The following is a 25228-nucleotide window of genomic DNA, read 5'->3' on the forward strand; positions in this document are numbered from 1 at the left end:
CGAAGATATTTCTACAGTACACCAGAACAAGAAGCTACAAAGCACAAACAAAAACCAAAGAACAAAACTCATCAGTATTTCATACAACAAAGTACGGTACTGGGTACCATATTTAAATGGAGTATGCTTAAACTGCTACATTTAAATAAAGACGTGATGGCCAGGCGTGGTGGCGCACACCTGTAGTCCCAGCACTTGGGAGGCAGAGGCAGGTGGATCTCTGTGAGTTCAAGGCCAGCCTGGTCTACATAGTGAGTTCCAGGACAGCTGGGGCTTACAGGGAGACCCTACTTCAAAAAGACAATCAATCAATCAATCAATCAATCAATCAATAAAAATAAAGGGTGATGAAAACAATGAAGAGACCAGAGTATACCATATGAAGATCAAAAGATGCTGAATATGTCAGGGGTGGATGTGATCAAAATACACTGTATACATGTACAAGGATGTCATAATGGAACATTATGAACAACTAATTCATGCTAATGAAAACACTAAAAATTATGCTGAGTGTGGTGAGAAAGGGAAAATGTAGCAAAAAAAGTTAATTGAAATAACCATTTTCTTTGCTATAGTTCCAAGCATGGAACTAGTATCAACGGATAGAAATAATAGAGAGTCTCCCTTAAGATCTTAACCCAGTTATTTCTAGAAGTTTGCTGTAACATATTAAAAATACAGAAAAGCTCACTGTAACATTAAAAGCAAAATATCTGTCCTGCTTCATCTACTGTGCCCCCAACCCAAAAGGAACAAGATCCAATATAAAGAAGGTAGCAGGCTACCTTTCCAGTACACTGCAGGTGCTGTCCTGGCACGGAGAGGGAGGTCACAAACATGGTAAAGCAGCGAAGCAAGAATACAGTGCCCATCAGACTACAGAGCCTTCGCAGAAGGATTGACCTGTGAACAGAGTGACCAGGGGAAGGCAAGATCAGAGGAAAACACTCCAAAAATCCCAGGCATCAAATGTTCCCCTAAAGAGAAAAGCAAGCAGAAAACCACAACTCTTTGAGAAGGATAGGAATCTCCCCCCGGCCACTTATAAAGTTTGTATTAAAATCTGTGGAGACAAATAGGTAAGTATTTGCCTGCGGTGAGGAGACTGGGACTGGAATTAACAATAAAAGGACAGAGAACTTTTGGAGCTAGTGGAAGTGTTCTAAATCTGGATTATGGTGATGGTTGCACAAATATGTGTATTTATTAAATGTAGGCCTATAAAATTAAAGGAAGAAAATATATTTAAATTACAACTCTATAGAGTTTTTTGTGTATGTATGTGGGTGGTTTTATTAGGAAGTTTCATTACATACATGCTGTTATCCTTTATCTTGGAGGACAAGACTCCTAGAGGCCACGTAAAATGTCACTATCCAGTAGGACTCTGCAGTGACAGCAATTCTCTATTAACTGTCCCAACAGCTAGTATAATGCGGCTCTTGAGCACTTGAAGTGAGGCTCATATATCTACATATTTATTTTTTATTTATTTATTAAAATTTTGAGACAGGGTCTCCCTACAGCCCCAGATATCCTAGAACTTGCTATGTAGACCAGGCTGGCCTTGAATTCAGAGATCCCCCTGCGTCTGCCTCTGGGATTAAAGGCATTCGCCACCATGCCTGGCAATAGCAATTAATTTAAATCACACGTGATTTAAATCACACATGTGGCTAGTACCTGGTATGCTGAATAATACAGATCTAAATTAGATTCTAAGAGCACCATTTCAATGAGAAAATATGGCTAAGAGAGCTTAGCATCTGTCCTATGGCTTATAAATTGTTCAAACTTTAAAATGTTATTTTTTGTTATTTTTAATTATGTGTACAGGGAGATGGCAATGTGAACATGAGGGCAGGTGCCCACAGAAGTCTGATGTGTTAAATCTGCTGGATTTGGAGTTATAGCCGGTTATAAACCATCTGATGTTGGTGCTGAGAACCGAACTCAGGTTCTCTGGAAGGTAGCACGTGCTCTTAACCACTAAGCCATCTCTCCAGCCCTTCAAATAATTATAAGATATCCCCTCGTGATTCTGCTTTTGCTCATTAACACTAAACTGGCTAATGAGAGTGGTTATATGATACTCATTCTAAGTATTCCTAACTTAAACTGAAGCTAAGAAATACTAAGTTCTTTAAAGAAAATGCTAAGTTTCATGTTAAGTAGATGTAAAACAAAACCTCTGAATAAGTATACTTTGGGGAACATGAGCTGCCCTATGACATCATTTGTACTGCTATTTCTTTAAATATCCTAAATCTAAACAGACTAAGAGTCTTGGGGACAGGGACTTTTGCTTTACACATTTTCAAAATGTTCTTCTCTCTCAAAACACAAGCAAAGTATGCTGCTAGCTTTAGTGTGCACAACTGGAATGGAGCTCAGGAACTGCCTTTTAACAGCCTTCCAGGGGCTCTAATGAAAGTGATACAAAACCAACACTTTGAGAAATGCCTTCTTTAAGTAAAGAGTAAGTGAATGTTACTACTGGGATTTACCTAGTGACCACTATGCTTTGCAGAGTCTACCAAGGTATCCTGAAAGGTTAAAGTTGTTCTTAAGAGTGGATACATTGAAATCCACAGGGCCTTGTGAGGCAAAGCCAACTACAAAACAACTCGCGTGTTTCTAAACCATTTCTGGCTAAGCATACCTAATTTAAAATATTACTACACACAGGACAAAACGGGAAAAGGGCTCACTGTAGCCTCAAACTGTGACAGGAACAGCAGCTGTCAAACTTTCCACCTTCAATGTACTAAAATTACTGCAGCTCAGGATGTATGTGGTTACCTCAGAACTTCCTGGTCAGGCCCCCAAACTACAAAACACCCTCATTCCTCTCCAGGGTCCAAAGGCAATGGGCAGTAGAGAGTCACAGAATTAAGGGTTTAGCTTTTTTCACTTCAATTAGGCAAGGTTCCTCAATGTAGTGAAAGGAGCCTTCTTGTTCTTACATTTTCCTTATCTTTAATTTTTAATTAATAATAAGCCTTTCCTTTCGATTTCTCAGTGAGCAGGCCAAGAAGCACTTTCCCTATTTAGCAACTTCCTACACTGTCTCAAGGGAGGCACACTTCAGATGTGCAGAGCATGCAAAATCATCTTTTTTAATGGGCCGTCTCCAAACAGAAAACTACTTCCTCCAATCAAACATTTAACCAAACACCGTCCTTGGAAGTGTCTATCTATTCTGCAGAAGTGTCATATCTAGGTCCTTGTTTTTTTCTTGGTCTTTTTGAGACAGGGTCTCCCTGTAGCCCCAGCTGTCCTGAACTATGAAGACCAGGCTGACCTTGAACTCACAGAGATCTGCCTGCCTCAGCCTCCCAAGTGCTGGGATTAAAGGTGTGCACCACCACACCCAGCCCTTCTAGGTTGTTTCTTTAAAAAAAAAAAAAAAAAAAAAAAGAGACTGGCAAGGGTTGGCCCATGGCTAGCAATCCCTTTCCCTATAAAATATATTCATAATGACACCAAATATATACATATCATTGTAGGCTGACTCTTGTTAACCAAATCCCCAATTTTTCCTTTATCAAAAACTACATAACACTAAGCAGAGGAAGAAATTCTTCAGGAAAATTCAAAGGGAAGAACCAGGCTTGATGACCTGACATAGTAAACATTTCCAGTCTTCAGGGAATAAGCAAAGTACCTGTGCTTATGAAGGAGGAGGACCAGGATCCAGATATAGCACAGAATCACACCACACACCTCAGTCATGGAAAAAGCCCATGGGATTCTAGGAACACTGGAACAGAAAAAATAAAATGTTTAATATTTTATTTTTATTTTTTTGGTCTTTTTGAGACACAGTCTCCCTGTAGCTCCAACTGGCCTGGAACTCACTATACAGACCAGGCTGGTCTCAAACTCAGAGATTCACCTGGCCCTGCCTCTGCCTCTGCCTCTGCCTCTCGAGTGCTGGGATAGATTACAGGCATGTGCCGCCACACCTGGCTTTATTATTTTTTTTATATGTATGAGTGTATTGCCTGCATGTGTTTAAGTGCACCCGTGTCATGCAGTGCCCTGGGAGATCAGAAGAGGGCATTGGATCCTCTGGAACTGGAGTTATGGACACTTGTTAACTGCCATGTGGGTGCTGGGAACCAAACTGGAGTCCTCTGCAAGTGCAGTCAGTGCTCTTAAATGCTGAGTCATCTCTCCAGCCCCAGAAAAAAAGTTTTTGAAACTGAAGAGTAACAGATGCCTCACTGTTCTTAAGATGCTTTTCTAAGAATGACCTTAGAACTGCTCTCTCAGGAGATGGTTGGTATTTGCAAGCCTGGAGGAAAAATCTGTTTCATGAAGTATCAGAACCTTCTAGTTGTCTTTGATCTCCAGTAACAGCTCTCTGCAAGAGCAACCCTTCCCTCCCCATCTACAGTGCTCTTGCTCTCTCTCTCTCTCTCTCTCTCTCTCTCTCTCTCTCTGCTTTTTGAAATAGGGTCTCACTATGTAGCCCTAGGTGACTTGGAACTCAGTATGTAGATCAGGCTGATCTCTAATTCACATAGATCTGTCTGCTTCTGCCTCCCAAGCGCTGGGATTAAAGGCATATGCTACCACATCGTGCTAGTTTTATTTTTCAATTATGTATATTTGTGGGTTTGAGTGAGTGTAGGCTGCATACATGCAGGTATAAAAGCCAGAAGAGGGCATCAGGTCTCCCGGAGCTGGGGTCCTACAAGTGGTGATGAGATGACTGACATGGGCACTGGAACTTTGAGTAGTGCATGCTCTTAACCACTGAACAACAGCTCCAGCTCTGCAGCACCTGACTTCTTAAACTGTGGGTACTGAGGCTAGATGAGGGGTGTCTGCAAAAAACAAAACAACACAAAACACCTGGCAACAGTAAAGGTTTGTGAATGTGCAACAACCAAAAAATAATTCATCATCAAGGAACCCAACAAATCTGGTGTTTCTGCCAGTGCTTGCCCTGCTGCCCTGCGTGACCTCTTGGCTGCTGGGCTTCTCTGATCAGTGTGCACGTCACACTCTGCAAGTGATTCTACCATATCACACGTTGCATGAAATACCTCAGTTCGGATTCTGAGACTGCTGCATACTATGAACTGCAGTGTTTTTACTGTATATGCAAAGTCTTCTGCTTAAAAAGAAACACAATGGTTTCATTATGGAAAACAAAGATGTAATCATCAATGTTTCTAGTGTTACTCCTCAGCATGTGAGCATCAAATTGTTGTCTTTGGAGTGTGCTGTATTAGAAAGGCTGACTTTAGAAACCGCTGTTTGAGTTGCTAACTGGAGTTTCATAAAAAATTGTTAGGTGAATTTTGGCTTGGGATTAGAATAAGATTCCAACAATTTCTGAATGGCCTTGAACGTCTGTCATTTTATACTACATATTTACGTGAAGTGGTGTTCTCAGCATTGAGGATATAAAATAGAAGTCAAAATATTGATCAACTCTGAAAAACACTGAAGATGCTTTACATATCAAATATTTAGCCAAGATTTAATTATTTATGCAAAAAAATACCTATCTTGTTGTGTAAATTTGCCTTCTCAAATTATAATGTATGCCAGAGAATTGTTTAAAAATAAGTTTCTTTATCAGCAAATGTTGGATTTGTGTATCTACTTTTTTAAAAATTTATTTTTATTTTATGTGTATGAGTGTATTGACTGCATGTATATGAGTGCACCATGTTGTGCAATGCCGCAGAGGTCCGAAGAGGCTGTCAGATGCCCTGGGACTGGAGTTACGGACAGTTGTTAGCTGCCACGTGGGTGCTGGGATTCGAACCCGGGTCTTCTGCAAGAACAACCAGTGTTCTGAACCTCTGAGCCATCTCTCCAGCCCCTTTAAACACTTTTATGTCCTCTGTGTGCTTGTTGACAATGCATCGCCAAACTATTCTATCAATTTCTAATTTTCCTTCTGCAAAATCTCTCCCAGAGCTCTTCCCCTTCTTAGCTCAGCTCAGAATGGCTGCATTTTCTAGTCCTGTGTGGCTATTTCTTGGAATAAATTAACCCATACCTTGAAAATTCCTCTTTTCTATATATTTCCTGGTTCTCAAATTCTATGTCTTCTTTTTTCTGTTTGCTTTTCTGTTTTTTGTTTGGTTTTTTTTTTTTTGTCTTTTTCAGACAGGGTCTCCCTGTAGCCCCAGCTGTCCTGGAACTCACTATGTAGACCAGGCTGGTCTCTGTCTCACAGAGATCCAGCTTCCTCTGCCTCCCAAGCACTAGGATAAAAGGTATGCACTATCACACCAGGCTTGCTCTTAATTTTTTTTTGATGTAATTATGTGTATTGCCTGCATGTGTGTAAGTGTTCCCATGTCATGCACTGCCAGGAGGTCAGAAGAAGGCATCAGATTCCCCTAGAACTGGAGTTACGGATGGTTATTAGCCACCATGTGGGTGCTGGGAACTGAACCCGGGCCCTCTGCAAGAGCAGTCAGTGCTCTTAACCACTAAGCCAACTCCTCAGCCCCTTGCTCTTTATATTTGATGGTATTTATCTTTTAGCCAGGTTCTCAGCAATTACAGAGTAGTTGTTTTTAATGCACTGAGGCCACCCATAGAAAAGTTCACCTTGTTGGCTATACTAGTCAATAAGTTTTGACAAACATAGTAATGTAATCTCTGTACCATCACCACAATTAAGACAGAACATTCATTCCATCATTCCTGAAAGGTCCCTTGTGCCCCTTTAGAATCAACACTTTCCCACACCTCCAATCCTGAGGCAACAACTAACCAATGAAAGCACCCTTTTCAGAATGCCATACAGATGGAATCATATGGCAGTTATCCTGACACATTTTGTATGATTACTCTGGCTACTTTTATTCAGCATAATAGAGACTGACTTAATCTATAGTATTACACATAAAATTGTCTACTCACTGGTTGATAGATTTGGGCTATTCCCAGCATTTCGTGATTATGAACAGAGACCTTTGGTTTTGTATAGACCTGTTTTCATTTCTCTTAAGAAACACCTAGGAATGGAACTGGTGGCTACTGTCAATTTTATGTTTATCTTCTTAATCTGTTTCAAAAGCACTTGCACCACTTAACATGAGAATACCAGCTGTTCTATATCTTTATTAGGACTTGGTGTTGCCAGTTTTTCTCATTTGAGTTGTTCTAAGAAGTATGGAATAGGGGATGCTAATTTTTCCAGACTTTAAATTTTTTAAATAACCCTGTTCTGGCCTCATAAACAACTAACATTTGCCAATTTCCTCTTTTCTGTTTGCACTGATCTGTTTTCCTCAAATATCTGGTGATTTCGGACTGGCTGTTTATATTTGACAGTGAAGTACTAAAAAAGGCTTTCTGTAGAATTAGATGCTCTGAGTGCATTATGCCCAAGCTTTGTCATGTTGTAGAACTCAGTGCAGGGTGCTGATTCGAGGAGCAGGTCCCCAACCTCAGTTACCGACAGTCCTTCTCTGCCGTACCTCTTGGACCATGCCATCCTGCACCCCAAGTCTCGCAATAAACACCTAGCTTTCTCCTTTTAATTTGCAATCACTATCACTGTTTTTGCCTTGACAGAACTATAAGGCTTCTGCTTCTCACTGTCACTTTAGTGGAGCCCTGTAAGGCAATCTGCCAAATGCATATTTAGTCCTTCATAGCTATTTTGATGCAAAGCTTTTAAGATTTTATTTTTTAATCATGTGTATCTGTGTGTGGGTATATGCACATGAGTTCAAAGAGGGCATTCCCAGCCCTCAAGGGCAACCCTCCACTCCAACAGACAGATACATCTGATGGGTGTTGGGAGCTTCAGTACAAAGGAAAGTGGAAAGGAGATCTGAGGGGATATAGGAAGAACACCGACAGCATCTACCACCATTCTCTAATGAATAGTGCTTAAGATCACAGAGCCTTTAGTCAATAATACTGCAGATAAAGATCGGGCAGAATGTGGTTTCCAGTTCCCACTGCAAACTGAAAACACACGCCTGTGCAAAGTGTTATACATAAAGATTCAAAGCAACAATATTAATAATACCCCAAAGTGGAAACATTCATCAGCTGGTAAATAATACAATAAATGCGGTGTGTATGGTCTGAAGGGAAGAAGGAAATGATATGATTCTTTCCTTCCTCTCTTTCTCTTAAGACAGGGTCCCTTGAACTCAAGATTCTCCTGCCTCAGCCTCCTGAGTGCTGGATTACAAGTATGCTCAACCAACGCTGGCTGGAGGATTATTTCTAATGGGTATGATTTTCTTCTTCTGGGAATAACAAAAACATTCTGGAGTTAGTGGTGATGGTTATCACAACTTTACAAACACATGAAAACCCACCAAATTGCTCGCCCATTCCTCTACCAAACCACACTCCCCTCTTTCTTTTCCTGTGCTTTCTTTCTTTTTTTTATTACAAGGAAGAGTTTCTTTTGAGTTCCAGGGGAATTAAGAGTCCATCACAGTGGGAGAGGCATGGTGACGGGAGGTGGCCAGAGCAGGAGCAGAAGCCAAGGCTCACATCTTCAAGCAGGCACAGGACTCAGAGTTCCTGTGCTTGCTTATGAGTTGTTTATAGAAACTCTACATCCATTCTCTCATTTCTTGAAGAGTTAGCTTCTGGATCTCTCTCTCTTTCTCTCTCTCTCTCTCTCTCTCTCTCTCTCTAACCTCTCTCTCCCTCCCTACTTCTTCAATTGTAAGTCATGGACTTCTTGCTCTCTTTTATTTTACTTTTCTTCCCATGATCCTGTCCTTGTTCCTCTACCACAGCAACCTAAACTCATGACTGTAACCCTTGTCATTACCAAGATTTCTCCTCGTTGGAAGCCGGGCATGATGGCGCATGCCTGTAATCCCAGCAGACGCAGGTAGTTCTCTGTGAGTTCAAGGCCAGCCTGGTCTACAAAGTGAGTTCCAGGACAGCTGGGGCTACAGGAAGACCCTGTCTCAAAAAGGCAAAAAAAAAAAAAAAGATTATTTCTCGTGATTTCAATTTCAAGACTGTTATGTCTTAGGTATATAACAGATTTTTTTCAACAAAACTTTTGAGTGCTGTGATTTAAACTCAGGGCCTTGAGCATTCTGAGCAGGTAGGTGCACCACCAGAGCTAGACCTCTGTATCATGTACAATAAATTTCATGTGTTCTTTTTAAAAATTAAAAGAATCCACAGAGCTGGAGGGATAGCTCAGAGGTTAAGACCACTGCTATTCTTGCAGAGGACCTGGGTTCAGTTCCCAGCACCCACATGGTAGCTAACAACTGTCAGCAACTCCAGTTCCAGGGGATCCCACGCCCTCTTCTGACCTCTACAGGTACTGCACAACAAAGGTGCACTTACACACATGCAGGCATGCACTCATACACAAAAAATAAAAATAAAATATTTAAAAATTAAAAACTAAAAGAATCCTATGTTACCCAATACCCCTCACCTCTCCAGCTTATTCCTTCTAGTACCCACAGCTAGATCCTAGTTCACTGTTCTTTACCCAAATCATATCCCGCTTGTTTTCTTATCCACTGAGTCCATGTCCATGATGCCTCATCATACTCACTCGACTGTTTCATTTTCCTTCAACTGTCTGGTTCACGCCAACCCTACCTAATCAATTCTTCCACATCTGCACCTGCTGCTGAAAGAGGCTAGTAAACAAGATGACTACCAATCTCAGGGAGAGTCTGATGCTGCTACAGCACATCACTTATCATACATACCTGCTCCCACTCAATGAGAAGACCATCTCACCTCTTCCTTTCCCCTCAAACCCTTATTCTTGCCCCACTTCCTCTCTGTACACAGAGAAAATAGTCAGGACAACACTTGGGCTTCACTATCACAATAGCCTTCACCTCTGTTATTGATGAGCAGCTTCTCCATTCACAAGGCCTCAACCCTTTTCTATGGGGACATGGATCCAACAACTGAACCCCCTCTTTCCTCTAACATTCCCTTTGAACCAAAACACAAAAACAAAAAAGTGGGTCACCCCTATGGTCAGCACCACACCCTACAATATACCCTTATTCAAATACAAAACCTTCTGATCCCATCTCACCCTCACCCCGAGCTCCAACTCCACTTCTATGCAGTCCTTAAGTATCTTTACAGCAACTGTCTGATTGTCTCCAATTCCTCCTCCCTCCCCTCCTCCCTCAATTTATTTTGAAAATTTTTGATGCTACTGAAAAAGGTATAGAAAATAACGTTATATTCTTCACTTAAGCCCTTCAATTATTTATAGCAATTAATGTTTTGTCATATTTGCTCAATTTCACATATTTTTAGAGTCCTCCAAAGTAAGTTACAGATTTGCTTTTTCCCTCAACATTGAATATCTATCTCTAAGAACAAGGAAATCCTTTCATACAATTATACCCTGGGAACTGCAGCACTGAGTTAGCATCATTGCCTAACATGTAAACTACATTCAGACTTTCCTAATTATTCCCCAGATGTCCTTTACAACTACATTCTTCTTGATTAGAATTCAATTAAAGTGCATGTATTACTCTTGGTTTGCCTCTTCAGTTTCCTTACAATTTCACCCCTGGGTTTTGTTTTCTCTGACACTGCCATTTCTGAAGAATCTCAATCATCTGTCATGTAGAGTGTTCCAACTATTTTTGATCTGATTATATTCTTATGATTAGATTTAGGTTAAAATTTTCTGAGAGGCAATATTATTATATAGGTGATGTTTTATATATCATATCAAATGCATATGATGTCCGTTTGCTCCACTAATTGATGGTGCTATGATGATGTATTTGATCATGTGGTTAATATGACCCTTGCCTGATCTTGTCACTGAACAAGGACTTATTTCCTCTGTAATTAAGTAATATGTAAGATGACACTTCCAGGTCATGTGCATATGCTGCTTCTCTACAGCTCTCCATCAAATGGCTTTTAACATTCACTACTGACTTGCCTAAATCAACTAAACTAAGAATGCAAATATACAGCTTCACCTCTCACCCACTATTCCTGCTCATTTAGTACAGATTCACAGAGTATTTTCCTTACTATATTAACATTTATTACTAGTATTTTTCTTTTTGATATTCTCACAGTCCTAGTTTAATTGTTAGGCAGCCCCTTCAAGCCCCACCTTAGGTTCTTTTGGCATCTTTCCACTGCTTTGTGTAGTTCCTTATGGCACAAAATTAGCTTCAGATTACTTCATACTTCCTTTGCCTGGGGCTTAAAACCAGCCATTTCTCCAAGAAGCTCTGGTTTAGCTTCTTTTAGTGGGGAATGGTATTTAGACACCACACATTCACAATGCTCATGGGAACTGAGTTGGTGTATTCAACAGTTGCCCATGGATAAGATGACTCTTTCCAGTATTTATAATTACTTCAAATAGTGTCACAACAAATAACTTTTTGCACATGTATTTTTCATATCTGTGGAGAGTTACCTTCAGCTAAATCCCAACTATGGCTCATTCTCTTTGAACCCATTACAGTCAAGACATTTAACTTGTCAGTTACTGGTGACCAACATATTGCTAAATCCTATTCTCTTTCCTTCCCTCCCTCCCTCCCTTCGTCCCTGTCAAGTTCATGTTTCCCTTTCTTGGTATCTGAGTGCTATAAAAGATAACTCATACTTAATATGTCCACAACTAAATCATTAAATCTTTCCTCCAACTCAACTCCTTACATAGACAGACCTTACATCTCTGTGAATGGCAACTGTATCCTTTCAGGAGCTCAGGTTAAAACTTTTGAAACCACCCTTCACTTCTTTCTCTTATACCTTATATCCAATTGTACCAACAGATCCTGTTACCTTCACTCCTGAATATATGCAAGATTTGACTCTTTCATACCACGCTGCCAATACTAGCCTTATCTAATCCAATACTTAGTCTACTCTGATGAGCTCAGTACCTTCTTAATTTGGTCAGGACCTTGAGCCTCCTAGGCACACATACCACCACAAAGTTCCACTTTAGTACTTTTTCTTGTTGTTTAGACAGGGTCTCACTAAACTGCCCAGGCTGACTCTCAACCTGTGATTCTCTTGCCTCAGCCTCCAGAGTAGCTGGGATCGTAGGCACACACCACTGTACGTGCCAAAGCATGACCTTTTATACCACCAAATAAAGCAAATGGAAAGCCTACTCCATCCCCAACCACAACCACAACATTATCACACTTATCATTGCTGCTACTCTGGCAACCTTCTATAAATTTATCATCTAGAAACAAAACTTACCTGTCTAAGAATATATCTGGGAGTGGTGGATAGGTCTGCATGTCAGGCACTCGCTCATGAACGATAACCATAATGAAAGATGTAAACCCAAATACTATAAAAACATATATACAACTCAGTATGGTCTTCCAGTACTCTGGGTCCAATCTTCGAACAGAATGTTTGTTTTTGCCATTCATGTACTGGTACTGATCAGAACTCAAATCAGTGATGGGTCCATCACAGTCATGTGTAGGCTCCCCATTACAGAGCCAGTCTGCATTCTGAAGAGCACTAATGAGGGGAGTCATGGAACTCATAGGACTGTCACTGTTGTAGCCCATCTCTTCTAAAACGTCAATGTGTATTTTCTGCAGTTTTCGGACTGAGAGCATTAACCTTTTAATGTCTCCTAGGACTTTGATTTCCAGAGGAGGAGATCGGAGATCATACTCAGTCAGCGTAAGCAATGTGATTCCATCAAGTCGGTGCTTGTTGCATAAAATGTCCACGTATTCAAAAAATCCTTCATCCTTCAGCCACACAGCTACATGCTTGGTAGTCCATCTTCGAATGCAGAGTTGATTGGGGCCTGCCATTTCTTCTTCCACTTCCTGTCAAGAGAAAACAGGAAGACCAAACAAAACTTTAATGTATTCCAACAACTTCACTGAAGACCAAATACACATAAACACATGAGAAACTATAATTTTCCTATACTGCCCTATTGGTTTCCATAGTCAAACAAATTGTGATTTTCAGTAGATTGACATTCTAATAATTTTATGCATATAACCCCATAACAGAAGAAAGGCTAACGACAACTGTTTATTTGGATGCAGCTGGGGACTGGACCCAGGGCCTCACAGGATAAGGCTGTGAGGCAAGTGCTTTTAACACTGAGCTACATCTTCAGCTTTAACATTTTACAGAAAGGTATTTCATGAACGGCATTTCCACAACATATCAGTCATAATTTACTCTGAAAGACTGCTACTGAGAACAAGAGAAAAAACTGTTTTAATACTTTTTCACAAACTTTGTTATATGCAAAAAAAACCCCAAAATCTCTGAAATTGTCATATTCATAAAAAAATTATCTCCCCACTTGAGGGGAAAACCCTCCACAGATTATGGGTGACTATAATCTCAGGAAACTTAGATTGTGTATTTCCATCCACTGTCTACAAAATGATTTTTTGAACAGATATGAAGATTTTAAAGTGGCCATAAATATGAGTCTTAATAAGAGCTCAGCTTCCACTTGCTCTGCAAAGCCCTGTTACAGAACTGAACAATGCTCTTCTGAGACTAGTGATAACACTTTAAAAAGAAAACTGTCATTTCAATATACCTGTAACTATGAACAAAATGCATAGCCACTAATGTGCTCTTTTTTAAAGCACTGGTAATTTGCACTATTTGATCCTGCTCAGGCATTTACGTCCTTTTTCTACTGTAAAACCTTCAGTTACTTGGGTCTACTTCAGCTTTATAAAGTGTATCAGATACACAGGAAACAAGACCTATGTGAGAAAAAACAGTAACAACAAAAAAACTGTTTCTCAAATGTATACTTCTTTAACTATTAAAGCCTGTGAGTTTTCTGACATTTTCTAAATCTGATCTCTAAAGATTGGTATTTCCCTCTGAAATGTTTAATAACAGGACAGGTAAACACTAAAGCATTTGAAAAATACAGAAGGATGCAATAAACATCTAGCTTTAAAAAAAAAAAAGCAGTTGTGGAGCTGGAGAGATGGCTTGGCGGTTAAGAGCACTGACTGCTCTTGCAGAGGACCCGGGTTCGAGTCCCAGCACCCACATGGCGGTTGTGAACCATCCTTAACTCCAGTTTCAGGGGAATCTGACACCTTCTTCTGACCTCCACGGCACTGCACAACACGGGTGCACTCACTTACATGCAGGGAATACACTCACACTCATAAATAAAAATAAGAAAATATTTTTTTTAAAAAGCAGTTGCAATAACATGCTCCATTTCTTAATCTGGGCATGTGTTCTATAAGAATTCACTAAGCTATATACTTAATGAGCTGCACTTTTTTTTTTTTTTAAGTTTGCTTTAAAAAGCAAAACAAAGCATTAATACAAATGAATATCTTTCAGGACAAAAGTGTCCTTCCTCTCCCCCAGAGGCACATTTCCTGAGTTAAGCATTTATCATGGCTTTATAGCACACTCTGGAATAAGGAAGACTTCTAAGCTTCCTCAGATAAAGGAAAACAAAAGGTAGATGTTACATACTCTTCCCCTACCACATGAACAACTACCATAAAGACCTGCCATCACCGAGCAAAAGCAGATAGTTTAACCACAACGCTCACTTGTATCATTGAGAGTACTCAGAAAATAAGAAATAAGCTTGTCAAAACTCATGCAAACATAAAAGCCATGGAAATGTAGTCATTAAGCACTTATGGCTCAATACTAAAAAGGCAATCTTATTTTTTGGAAAACTTAAAGCATATTTTATTCACAAACCACATTTTTCCAGTCTTAGAAAATTAACATCACATTCATCTACAAGAAGTTTAAAATTTTTTTAAGTCTGCTCCAAGTTATGAAAAACTCCCTCAACTCTTTTTTTTTTTAACTGGAGTTTATCATCACCAACCTAAGGTCAAGAATTATGACTGGTATTAGCTTATATTGCCTTATATAGCAGGGGTAAAATTCCACCAAAACATGGTTTTGCTCTTTGCTAGCTCCCATACATACATAGATGCTTTGACCCTTCCTACCACATCCACATCTTCTTCATCCACACCTTCCCCAGGTATGCTCTGACTAAATTATCTCGTCCTTGGATATCTAACACAAATACGCTATAAAATCAGGAGCAGCTATGATACAGCAAATTTCACACATAAGTTAAAAAAAATTCTCCATTTTATTGATTCTGCTACTCTTCCCCTCTAACCACTTACCATCAGTGGGTTCCACGTCACTCCCATCCTGAGCACTACTCCTTCAGAAAGTTTCATTGAGCTCCCTGCTCAAAACGATTCTCCTCATCTTTCATGTTTCTCCCCCTCTTAGCTCACAGTTCTTTACAACTTCAATCAAGCCAACAGGCTTTGATGCCCACGTTCCAGCTACTAGAAAATATGAGTTACAACATGGAAGCCTCCAGGGAGCCTTTGAGCTTGCAGTGGGAATGCCCTAAAAGCATGACCCATTCCATGGCTCTGTTGCAGCAGGTCAGGGCATGTCCTTTAATTGCACACTACTATGTACTAGTCACAGGGCCACAGTAAATCACCACAGCTGTTACTGTGAGAGCTTGTAGTAAAGAGATATATTAAAAATTATAACAAGCTCTAGGGTCCATTTAATATTTACATTGCACTGCAGGAATTATAGGGAACAGAAGACATTCAACAAAAAGTATGATGGACACTGGCTTTATACTAATCAATAAAATGAAGAAATCAGGTTAGTAAATGTTTAAAGATGCTTTCAGTTTTAACCAATAATTGATATGATTCAATCGTCAGTAGGATGCTACTTCTGGCCAAGAAGTAAGAACAAAGACAAATTCTATCCTCTGACTTAAAAAAAAAAAAAAAAAAAAAAAAAAAAAAAATCAACAAATCAACATGCCAAATCCCTGAGAGACAGGAAACAAAGTGGGCTGGCATGACCCCAGCCTACTGCCTTGATGGCTTCTAGACCATGAGCAGCACAGGAGAGAAACCCCAGTGAGGTCTGGCAGACACGGTGAGCTGAGAATGAGAGTCAGGTGACAAGGTGGCTGTGCTCGTGGGACAGAATACTGGAAGATACAGAGAAAGAGAACTGCAGAGATGTGAAGAGGGTCTCCCTTGAATAGTGAGCACAATCTGATGTGCTAGGATGGAGATGAGACCATCCAAAGATTCCCAACATTCACACAGGGACAAAAGAAAGTCTATCCCAACCAGGCTGAAAAACAGCTTATGATACATGGAGCTCTAGGAAGAACCACAGAACAATGGTACTGAGGCAAAATTAAATATAAACCAATGGTTCTCAACTATATTTAGCAATATGTGGACACATGTTTGATTATCACCACTTGGGGAAGGAGGTTACTGGCCAGCACCAAGGAAGTAGACATCAGGGATGCTGATAAAAATCCTACAACGTGCCAACAGTAGCACTTTGCAGGCTGAGCCAGAATTGGACTACAGACAGAGTTGGAACTCAGTCTGGACTACACACTGAGAGCCTCCCTCAAAAAACACAAAACAAGTCGGGCATGGCAGCGCACACCTTTGATCCCAGCACTTGGGAGGCAGAGGCAGGCAGATCTTTGTGAGTTTGAGGCCAGCCTGGTCTACATAGTGAGTTCCAGGACAGCTGGGGCTACAAGAAGACCCTGTCTCAAAAAGACAAAAAAACAAACAAACAAAACCACAAAACACAAAACAGCTGGCTACAACAGTACACACCTTTAATCCCAGCATTCAGGAGGCAGAAGCAGGGGGATCTCTTTGAATTCAAGGCCAGCCTTGGTGAACATAAGCTGTTCCAGGACATAGTGAGACCCTGTCTCAAAAAATAAAGTTTATGATACATTAGATCCTCTCCCTGAAAACAAAGAATTATTTGGCCTAAAATATCACTGTGTTGCTAATGAGAAACACTGCCTTAGACTAAACATCTCTGGTCTAGCCTGACAAATCTTTTTTTTTTAAGATTTATTTTATCTTTAATCATGTGTATATGTATGTATACCAATACTGGAGCATGGAAGCCAGAGTTGTTAGATCCTCTGGAGTTGAACTCATCAGTAATTGTTAACCGCCTGATGTGGGTGCTGGGAATTGAACTCAGGTCCTCTGGAAGAGGAATACATGCTCTTAACCACTGAGCCATCTTTCTAGCCCCCAAGCCTAACAAATCTTAAAAGAAAGAATCAAGAGCCGGGCATGGTGGTACATGCCTTTAATCCCAGCACTCGGGAGGCAGAGGCAGGCAGATCTCTGTGAGTTCAAGGCCAGCCTGGTCTCCTTAGTGAGTTCCAGGACAGAGACCCTGTCTCAAAAAGACCGAAAAAAAAAAAAAAAAAGAATCAAGATGATAAAATTATTTTCAAGCAATTTAAATACATTTCAGAAGCTCAGGAATACTAATGGCTAACAGGACATATAAGAATATAAAACTAGCCAGGAATGAGGGCGCACGCCTTTAATCCCAGCTCTGGGTAGGCAGGGGTAAGGATGGCTATAAGATCTAGGCCAGCCTGCTCTACGTAGTGAATTGCAGTTGGGGCTACAGAGAGACTCTGTGTGTCAAAAAAAAAAAAAAAAACTGATAGAGAATTAGAAGGTAAGTAGGGAAATGTACACAGTAGTGTATGTTTAAGCACATTAAATAGTGGAGAAGCATGCTGGAACATGTCTATAATCCCAGCACTGAAGAGACTGAGGTCGCAGGATCTAGAATTTGAGGCCAACCTGGGTTAGCTCCAGATACACAGTGAGGCCCTTTTTACCTGAGGAAGCTAGGTTAGGTGACTCCCTCTTTGGAAAATCCATACCCATGTTCTCAAGTTTGACTGCCTTTCTTCCTGAGCCACCTCCTTCCTTCTCTCAACCTTCTTGTTTGACATCTGTATTAAAATATCTCTTAGCCGGGAGTAGTGGCACATGCCTTTAATCCCAGCACTTGGGAGGCAGAGGCAGGCAGACCTCTGTGAGCTCAAGGCCAGCCTGGTCTACACGGTGAGTTTCAGGCCAACCAAGACTATGTAGTGAGACCTTGTCTCAAAAAACAAAAATGAACAAGAAAGAGTGCCAGGGAAGGAGGCATAGCTGCACTGTCCGTTCACAGCAGCCTATGGGGTTCCTCTGTCTGTTAGTGACCTTAGTGAGTCAAACAGGGATTTGTGGCTTAAGTACAGTCAAGAGTTTCAGGGTAAGCAAATATGAAGCAGAGTTTGGATTTTTAAAAGATTCATTCATTCATTCATTCATCCATTCATTCATTCATTCATTCATTCATATCATTCACCTGCCTTTGCCTCTGGAGTGCTGGGATTTTGGGCTTTCCTTCTCTGATCCTCTTGACATCTCTTTCAGGGCTCCTTCTGCAGAATCCCTCTGCAGCACTGTTGATTCCCTTCCAATGACAGCCCCCCCCCCCCGTCTATAAACTTGGATCCTCTCATGTCTCCCTCACTTCAGACGGTTGAGACTTTTGATCCCTGAATAAGCAGCATCTACACTCCTATTCAGTATGGAAGAAATTAGAGAAAACAGAACGCTGACCTTCAGTAATCCTTAAGATGAAAGGATCAGCGTCTCAGAGGGGAAAATGAGGCTGGATAGAAAGAAAAGAGGCAAGAGCCCCTCACCTGGAGTCTGCAGCAAGAACTCCAGCACAACGAGCATCTGCCAAGAAAGCTACCCAACACAGAGAACTTTCCTTTCATACACAGGTGTTTTATGTCAAATAACAACTGGCAAGGCTTTAAGGCCTGACCCTGTGCGACCTTGGGGTAAGGGCCTCATTCCTTCCTCCAATTTTTTGAGAATCTCCAACAAGATTGTTAATTTTGTTTGCAGTAAAAGCACCCCAACTTCCTGGTCCCAGTGATCTAGACTTTAGCAATTACAATCCTGTCAGTTTCTCAGCAAGCTACTGTGCTCTCTGTTATATATGACTGCTATTAAGACAGTGAAGCCTGACTCTTTGTGAAGCCCACACCCATGTTCTCCAGGTCTCCTGTTTTCTTCCTGAGCAGCTCCTCTTAACTAACCTGAACAAAACCCCCAAATCTGCTTGGGAGGCAATCAAACACAAAGTAGAAGGAAATCATAGAAATGAGAGCAAACATTAAATAAAGATATGGGCCAGCAAGATGGCACATCAAGCAAGCGTGCTTGCTGCCAAGTCAGACAACCTAATATGATCCCTGGAAACTACATGGTAGAGAGAACAGACTCCTTCAAGTTGTCCTCTGACCACATGAAGGTCATGACAAGTATGCCTCCCACCAATAAATAAATGCAAAAAATATTTATTTTGGGGGGCTGGAGAGATGGCTCAGTGGTTAAGAGCAATGGCTACTCTTCCAGAGGACCCAGATTCGATTCCCAGGACCCACAGGGCAGCTAACAACCATCCTTAACTCCAGTTCCAGGGCTCCAATGCCCTCTTCTGACCTCTGCAGGCACTGGGTGATATAGTATACTTACATACATGCAGGCAATACACTCACATACATAAAATAAAAACAATAGATTGGCTAGGGCCAGGAATGGTGGTATGCCCCTTTAACTGCAGCCCTCAGAGGCAAAGGCAGGTGGATCTCCATAAGCTGGAGGCCAGCCTTGACCACACGGGGGGGGGGGGGCATTCCTTTTTCAAATTTTTTCATTTATTATTTTCATTTATTATCAGAAGGTGTTGGATCCCACAAAACTGGAGTTACAGACCGTTGTTAGTTGCCATGTGGGTGCTGGGATTTGAACCTGGGTCCTCTGCAAGAACAGCCAGTGCTCTGAAGCCATCTCTCCATCTTCCTTAAAAACATTTTTACCGGCCAGGGGTGGTGGCACATGCCTGTAGTCCCAGCACTTGGGAAGCAGAGGCAGAGGCAGGTGGATGTCTCTGAGTTCAAGGCCAGCCTGGTCTACATAGTGAGTTCCAAGACAGCTGGGGCTACAGGGAGACCCTATCTCAAAAAGACAAAAAAAAAAAAAAATCTTACCAAGAAAATTTGAGGTCAAGAGGGCCTCACTGTTCTGATGTACAGCATCAAGGAAGAAAGAATACCAATTCTCTACACACCCTTCCAGAAAAGGAAGGACTATTTCTGAATTCATTCTACAGGGTCAGTGTTACGCTGACACCAAAATCAGAAAGGGATCACAAGAAAACCATGAATTGGCATCCCTAATGAGCAGAGATGCAAAAATTCAAAACAAATTCAACAACACATAAAGTCATAACTAAGTAGCATTTATCCCAAGAATACAAAGTTGATTTAGTACCTGAAAATCAAAATAACTCGCCATATTAACAAACTAAAAGAAAGAAGCTACAAGATCACCTCATAATATGAAGAAAATCATTTGACAAAACCAATCACTCCTTTCTGCTTTTAAAACTTCACCACTTGATAAAAGCATCTTTGAAAAGCCTGTAACTAACATCCAATCTAATGATAAAGAACCAAATGGCTCCTTCCTAATATCTGGAACAAAGATGAGTCCTACTATTTCTAGAAAACATTAGAAGTTCTGGCAAATGCAGTAAGACAAAGAAGAATACAAGTCGCACAGATGTTAAAAGGGAGAAACAAAGCCATTAGCTACCTTGATCATTCATATTAGAAAACTCAGTGGGACTCACTTTGGTGGCACATATATCAAAACTGGAACAGTAGAGAGATTAGCATGGTCCCTGCACAAAGAGGACACAGGAATTCAAGAAGTGCTCCACACTGTTTGGGACAAGGGATGTATGTAGCTTACTGCTTAGCACTGCAGTGGCTCCTGGTTTAATCCCCAGCAAGTGAGAAAACACACACACACACACACACACACACACACACACACACATCATATATGCTAAATATAAAACATTTAAAAAACAATGTAATCCATCAAAAATTTCTAGAATTGGCTAGGCATGGTGGTACTTGGGAGGCAGAGGCCATCAAATCTGAGTTCAAAGGTAGCCTGATCTATATAACAAGTTCCAGGCCAGCCTGGAAAATCAATTGTATGAGCTAGTCCAGTTGGTAAAGTGCTTGCCAGGCATGAGTACCTGAGTTTGGATCCCCAATGGCATCTAAAGTAGTAAGTTCCAGGCCAACTTCCTAGGGAGACCCTGTCTAAAATAAAATCAATCAATCAATTAATTAATTAATTAATTAAAGGAGGTGGGGTGGTGAGTGTAGTGTGAGTCTGTAGTCCCAGTGCTGGAGAGACTGCAACAGGTGGATCCCTAGCAGCCTACTCAAATCTGTAAATCCCAGGATGCCAGGTTCAGTGAAAGACTGAAAAATAAGACCTCAAAACTATGGTGGCACACACCTTTAATTACAGCACTTGGGAGGCGGGCAGGTAGAACTCTAAGAGATCTTAGAGTTACCTGATCTATACAGCAAGTTCCACACATTTACACCCTCTAGATTAGTACAGCTCTCAGCCTTGGTCAGAAAAGCTATTTGCATTGCGTAACGGTGACTGCAGAGTCTCATAACTGATCAAAGTACTAAGAGTAAGTGACTGTTGGCTCTTCAGTCCTAAACGGGATATCTATGTCATCCTTCAAGTCTCAGTAGGTGTGGAAAGAGTGCCATAAAACACTTTCTTCTGCTGTCACATGGCTGTTTTACCCATGAACTCACTGCAGCAGGGACAACGTGTACAAGACCAGACCCATCAACATTCCATCCCCCTGCTCCACCCCTCCCTGAGAAGTTCTAAGCAGCTCATGTTTGTTGGGGGAGGGGAAAACATATTAAGTTAAGTTGTCCTAGCTCAAGTAAACAGTCCTCCCCACTCCCCATGGTCATGCAAGCCACCTTAATGCAGTGCAGTGATGGGAAAAAAGAAACACTAAATAAAAGTAGGAGGGGGACTTATTGGAAACAATTAGGGGTTCAGTGAGACTGGGATGAGGTAACAGAAGATATGGGGGGACAGGATCAAACATATTCTATGTATGTATGAAACTACTGTGAAAAGTTGAACACATTCAAAAAATAAAGAAGGAAAAAACAAGGTAGAGAGTGAGTTAGACACCTAACTACATCTAGCCTACACACCTACACCCACCCACACCCACACACCACACACAGCACATACACCACACATACACCACACACATTACACATATACACACCACACATACACATGCATGCACCCTCACACAAAATCAAGCGTCTACATTGTGGTAACAAAAATTGGGAATTTGTGAAATATAAATAATAACATCAATAAGTATCAAATACTAGAGAATAAATGTGAAAAAACATGGGTAAGACCTGTAACTAAAATTCACACATTAATGCAAGACATTAAGTACCTAAGTAATGAGAAATGATTAGGTCAAAAACTCAATACTTCAAGATGCCGATTCTCCCCCAAACTGACCTACAGATTCTTTCCAGTTCCAATCAGGACTCCCAAAAGGCTTTTTTGAGAATACTGACAAATGGATTTCAAAGTTCTTAGAGAAATGTAAGGGACCTAGAATAACTGAAACGACTTTCAAAAGAATCAAAATTAAATGGCTTGTGTAAAAATGTTGTACAGCTCCATATATTTGTTTTCTACTGCTGTGTAACATGTCTCCATAAACTTAGTGGTCACACATACTCCCTGCATAGTTATTATCCTGAAAACTAGCAGCTTCTTCTGTTTTGAATTTCCCTTGTACTAAAATCTCTTCTTTCATAAAAGCCCAGTCCCTTTCAAAGGGTTGCCAGATTAGGTTAGATCCACCAAAGATAATCTCCCTTTCTTAGTCAACTGTGTCATACAACATAATCACCAAGGTGATATACCACCATATTTATTCCTATCATACCAGCGTACAGGACAATGGAGTCACCTTAGAGTTCTGCCATCATATCGCCCATAGTAGTACTGAAATAGTAAAAATGAATGGAATGGAGTGGAATACAGATGGTAGGAAGACCCACACACATACCTGACGTCCTACAAATGTGCAAAAGCAATCTAGTGGACAAAGCATGGCTTTGTCAAATGGCACTGGAAGAAATGGTTATCTGCATGCATAAAATATCAACCCATATCCTTTACCACCCATAAAAATAAACTAAAAAATGGCTCCTACACCTAATAGGAAGCCTAAAAGTAGAAAATTCCTAGGAGAGCCGGGTATAGAAGCACTTATCATTCAGGTTGGCCTCTAGTTCACGATCTTCTTGCCTAGCCTTCTCAAGTGCTAGGATTACAGACATGAGTCATCACATCTGGCTTGAGTTCAAAATATTTTCTATGAATTAGGAGGCTCTAAAGTTCAAAGTCAGCCTGGGCACACACACGCACACGCGCACACACACATGAGAGAGAGAGAGAGAGAGAGAGAGAGAGAGAGAGAGAGGTGAAGAACAACTTAAGAGAAATCTTTCTGATCTTGAGATAAAATCTCTTAAATACAGCATCAAAAGAAAAATGTGTAAAATAACCAATTGGTACACTAGACTCTGTCTGTCTATGTAGGGAATAAAAAGTACTTTGTGGTGATTTTTAGTCTGCAAATTTCTGTGCTACATGATTTTTTTTTTCATTTGTTTTTGTTTTCTTTTTTGAGACCAGGTCTTACTGTAATATGTAGCCCAGGCTGGCCTGGAACTTTTTAATTTCCTGTTTTTGCCCATCAGGTGCTGGGATTATAGGCATTGCACCACCAAACCTGGCTGTTTGAATCTTTTATAGTAACGTATTTCTGGGGCTGGAGAGATGGCTCAGTGGTTAAGAACAATGGTTGTTCTTGCAGAAGACCGGGGTTTGAATCCCAGCATCCACATGGCAGCTAACAACTGACTGTAACTCCAGTCCCAGGGGTCCCGACAGCCTCTTCTGACCTCCGTGGGCATTGCACAACATGGGTGCACTTACCTACCTGCAGGCAATACACACATACACATAAATATAATAAATAAAAAAATTTTTTGAAGTTAAAAAAGATAATGTATTTCTATGAAACAGAGACATATATAGAAGCAATACATACTCATCAAAAAGTATTGTAACTCTGTTAAAAATTACTACCTAGGTGGGCATGGTGGCACATACCTTTAATCCCAACACTGTGGAGGCAGAGGCAGGTGGATCTCTGTGAGTTCAAGGCCAGCCTGGTCTACATAGTGAGTTCCAGGACAGCTGGGGCAACAGGGATACTCTGTCTCAAAAAGACCAAAAAAAAAACAAAAAACCTTACTACCTACAGATCTACTATTATATTTCTAACAGACAAATTTTTCTATAAAGAAAACCACAATTTTTTAAATATTGTTTTATTTAACATTATGTGAGTCCTATTTAATATTACAAAATATTCTTTACAAATAGTTTTGTGGCATTGCACTGTATTACTTATTATGCAATAATTTATCCAGTTCCGCATTGTTAGCGATTGTTCACAATTTTATTACTATTACAAACAGCACTACATAACCTTAGGACAGATTTCTACAAATAGAATAAATATGTCAAAGATCCAAGATACTATTTAAACTCTAACTCAGGTACATCATTAAAGCCTGAGTCACTTCTGTCTTCTGGGACTAGCTCTGTGGCCCTAGCTGGCCTAGGGGTCACTGTGTGGACCAAGCTGGCCTCAAACTTGCTGTGATCCTTCTAGCTTTGCCTCCCCAAGTGCTGGAATTACAGGTGCTTGCCACCATGGCCAGCGTGATCCACATATAAAATCTTTTAATGTAAAAGCGTGGTACTTGTTTCTCCCAGAAAAGTGTTTTGACACTGCCGGGGGCTGGACCCAGTACCTCAAGTATGCTAGGCCAGGGTTCTACCCCTAGGGTAGTCCCCAGCCCTAAAATGTTAAACTGACATGTATAAAGGAAGCATTTTAATTTAAAATGAAACCTAAAAAACAGTACATTCTGAAATCATGAGCAATTAAGAAAGCACTTACACATCAAAGGTTAATACTGTGTCATCAAAGAATTGGAAAAAACCATCCTAAGATTCACATGGAAGCACAAGACCTTGGATAGCCAAAGCAACCCTGAGCACTAAGAGCAATGCCGGGGGGATTACTATACCAGATTTTAGGCTGTATTATAGAGTTATAGTCATAAAAACAACAATGGTACTGGCACAAAAATAGACCCATAGATCAATGGAACAAAATTGAAGATGCAAATATGAGTAAATATGACTTCAGCCACCTAATATTTGACAAAGTGGCCAAGAACATTCACTGGAGGAAAGACAGCATGTTAAGCAAATTGTGCTGGCAAAACTGGATCTGCACCTGTAGAAGAATGAAACTAAACCCCTATCTTTCACCCTGCACAAAA

The 25228-nt window shown here is 40.6% G+C and overlaps 1 protein-coding gene and 1 non-coding gene across 4 annotated transcripts in view; one reads left to right on the forward strand and one right to left on the reverse strand.

Moving 5' to 3' along the window:
- The window catches only part of Samd8 (sterile alpha motif domain containing 8), a 64551-nt gene that overhangs the window by 13317 nt on the left and 26006 nt on the right, over positions 1-25228 (reverse strand). For 2 of the 3 annotated variants that reach the window (XM_008849897.2, XM_029554454.1), the window contains exons 2-4: positions 12214-12806; positions 3671-3766; positions 789-906 (exon numbers count right to left, since the gene is read on the reverse strand). In XM_008849897.2, the coding sequence (XP_008848119.1) occupies positions 789-906; positions 3671-3766; positions 12214-12806 (807 nt within the window). Of the gene's footprint in view, positions 1-788; positions 907-3670; positions 3767-12213; positions 12807-15143; positions 15315-25228 lie in introns of all 3 variants that reach the window. The other variant, XM_029554453.1, reaches the window with a different exon arrangement.
- LOC115067127 lies at positions 20551-20655 on the forward strand. The gene has a single exon (XR_003846561.1). It is a non-coding gene; the product is annotated as a U6 spliceosomal RNA (small nuclear RNA).

The sequence above is a fragment of the Nannospalax galili genome, unplaced genomic scaffold, assembly GCF_000622305.1.
Source record: "Nannospalax galili isolate Female #2095 unplaced genomic scaffold, S.galili_v1.0 scaffold83, whole genome shotgun sequence".
Classification (NCBI taxonomy): domain Eukaryota; kingdom Metazoa; phylum Chordata; class Mammalia; order Rodentia; family Spalacidae; genus Nannospalax; species Nannospalax galili.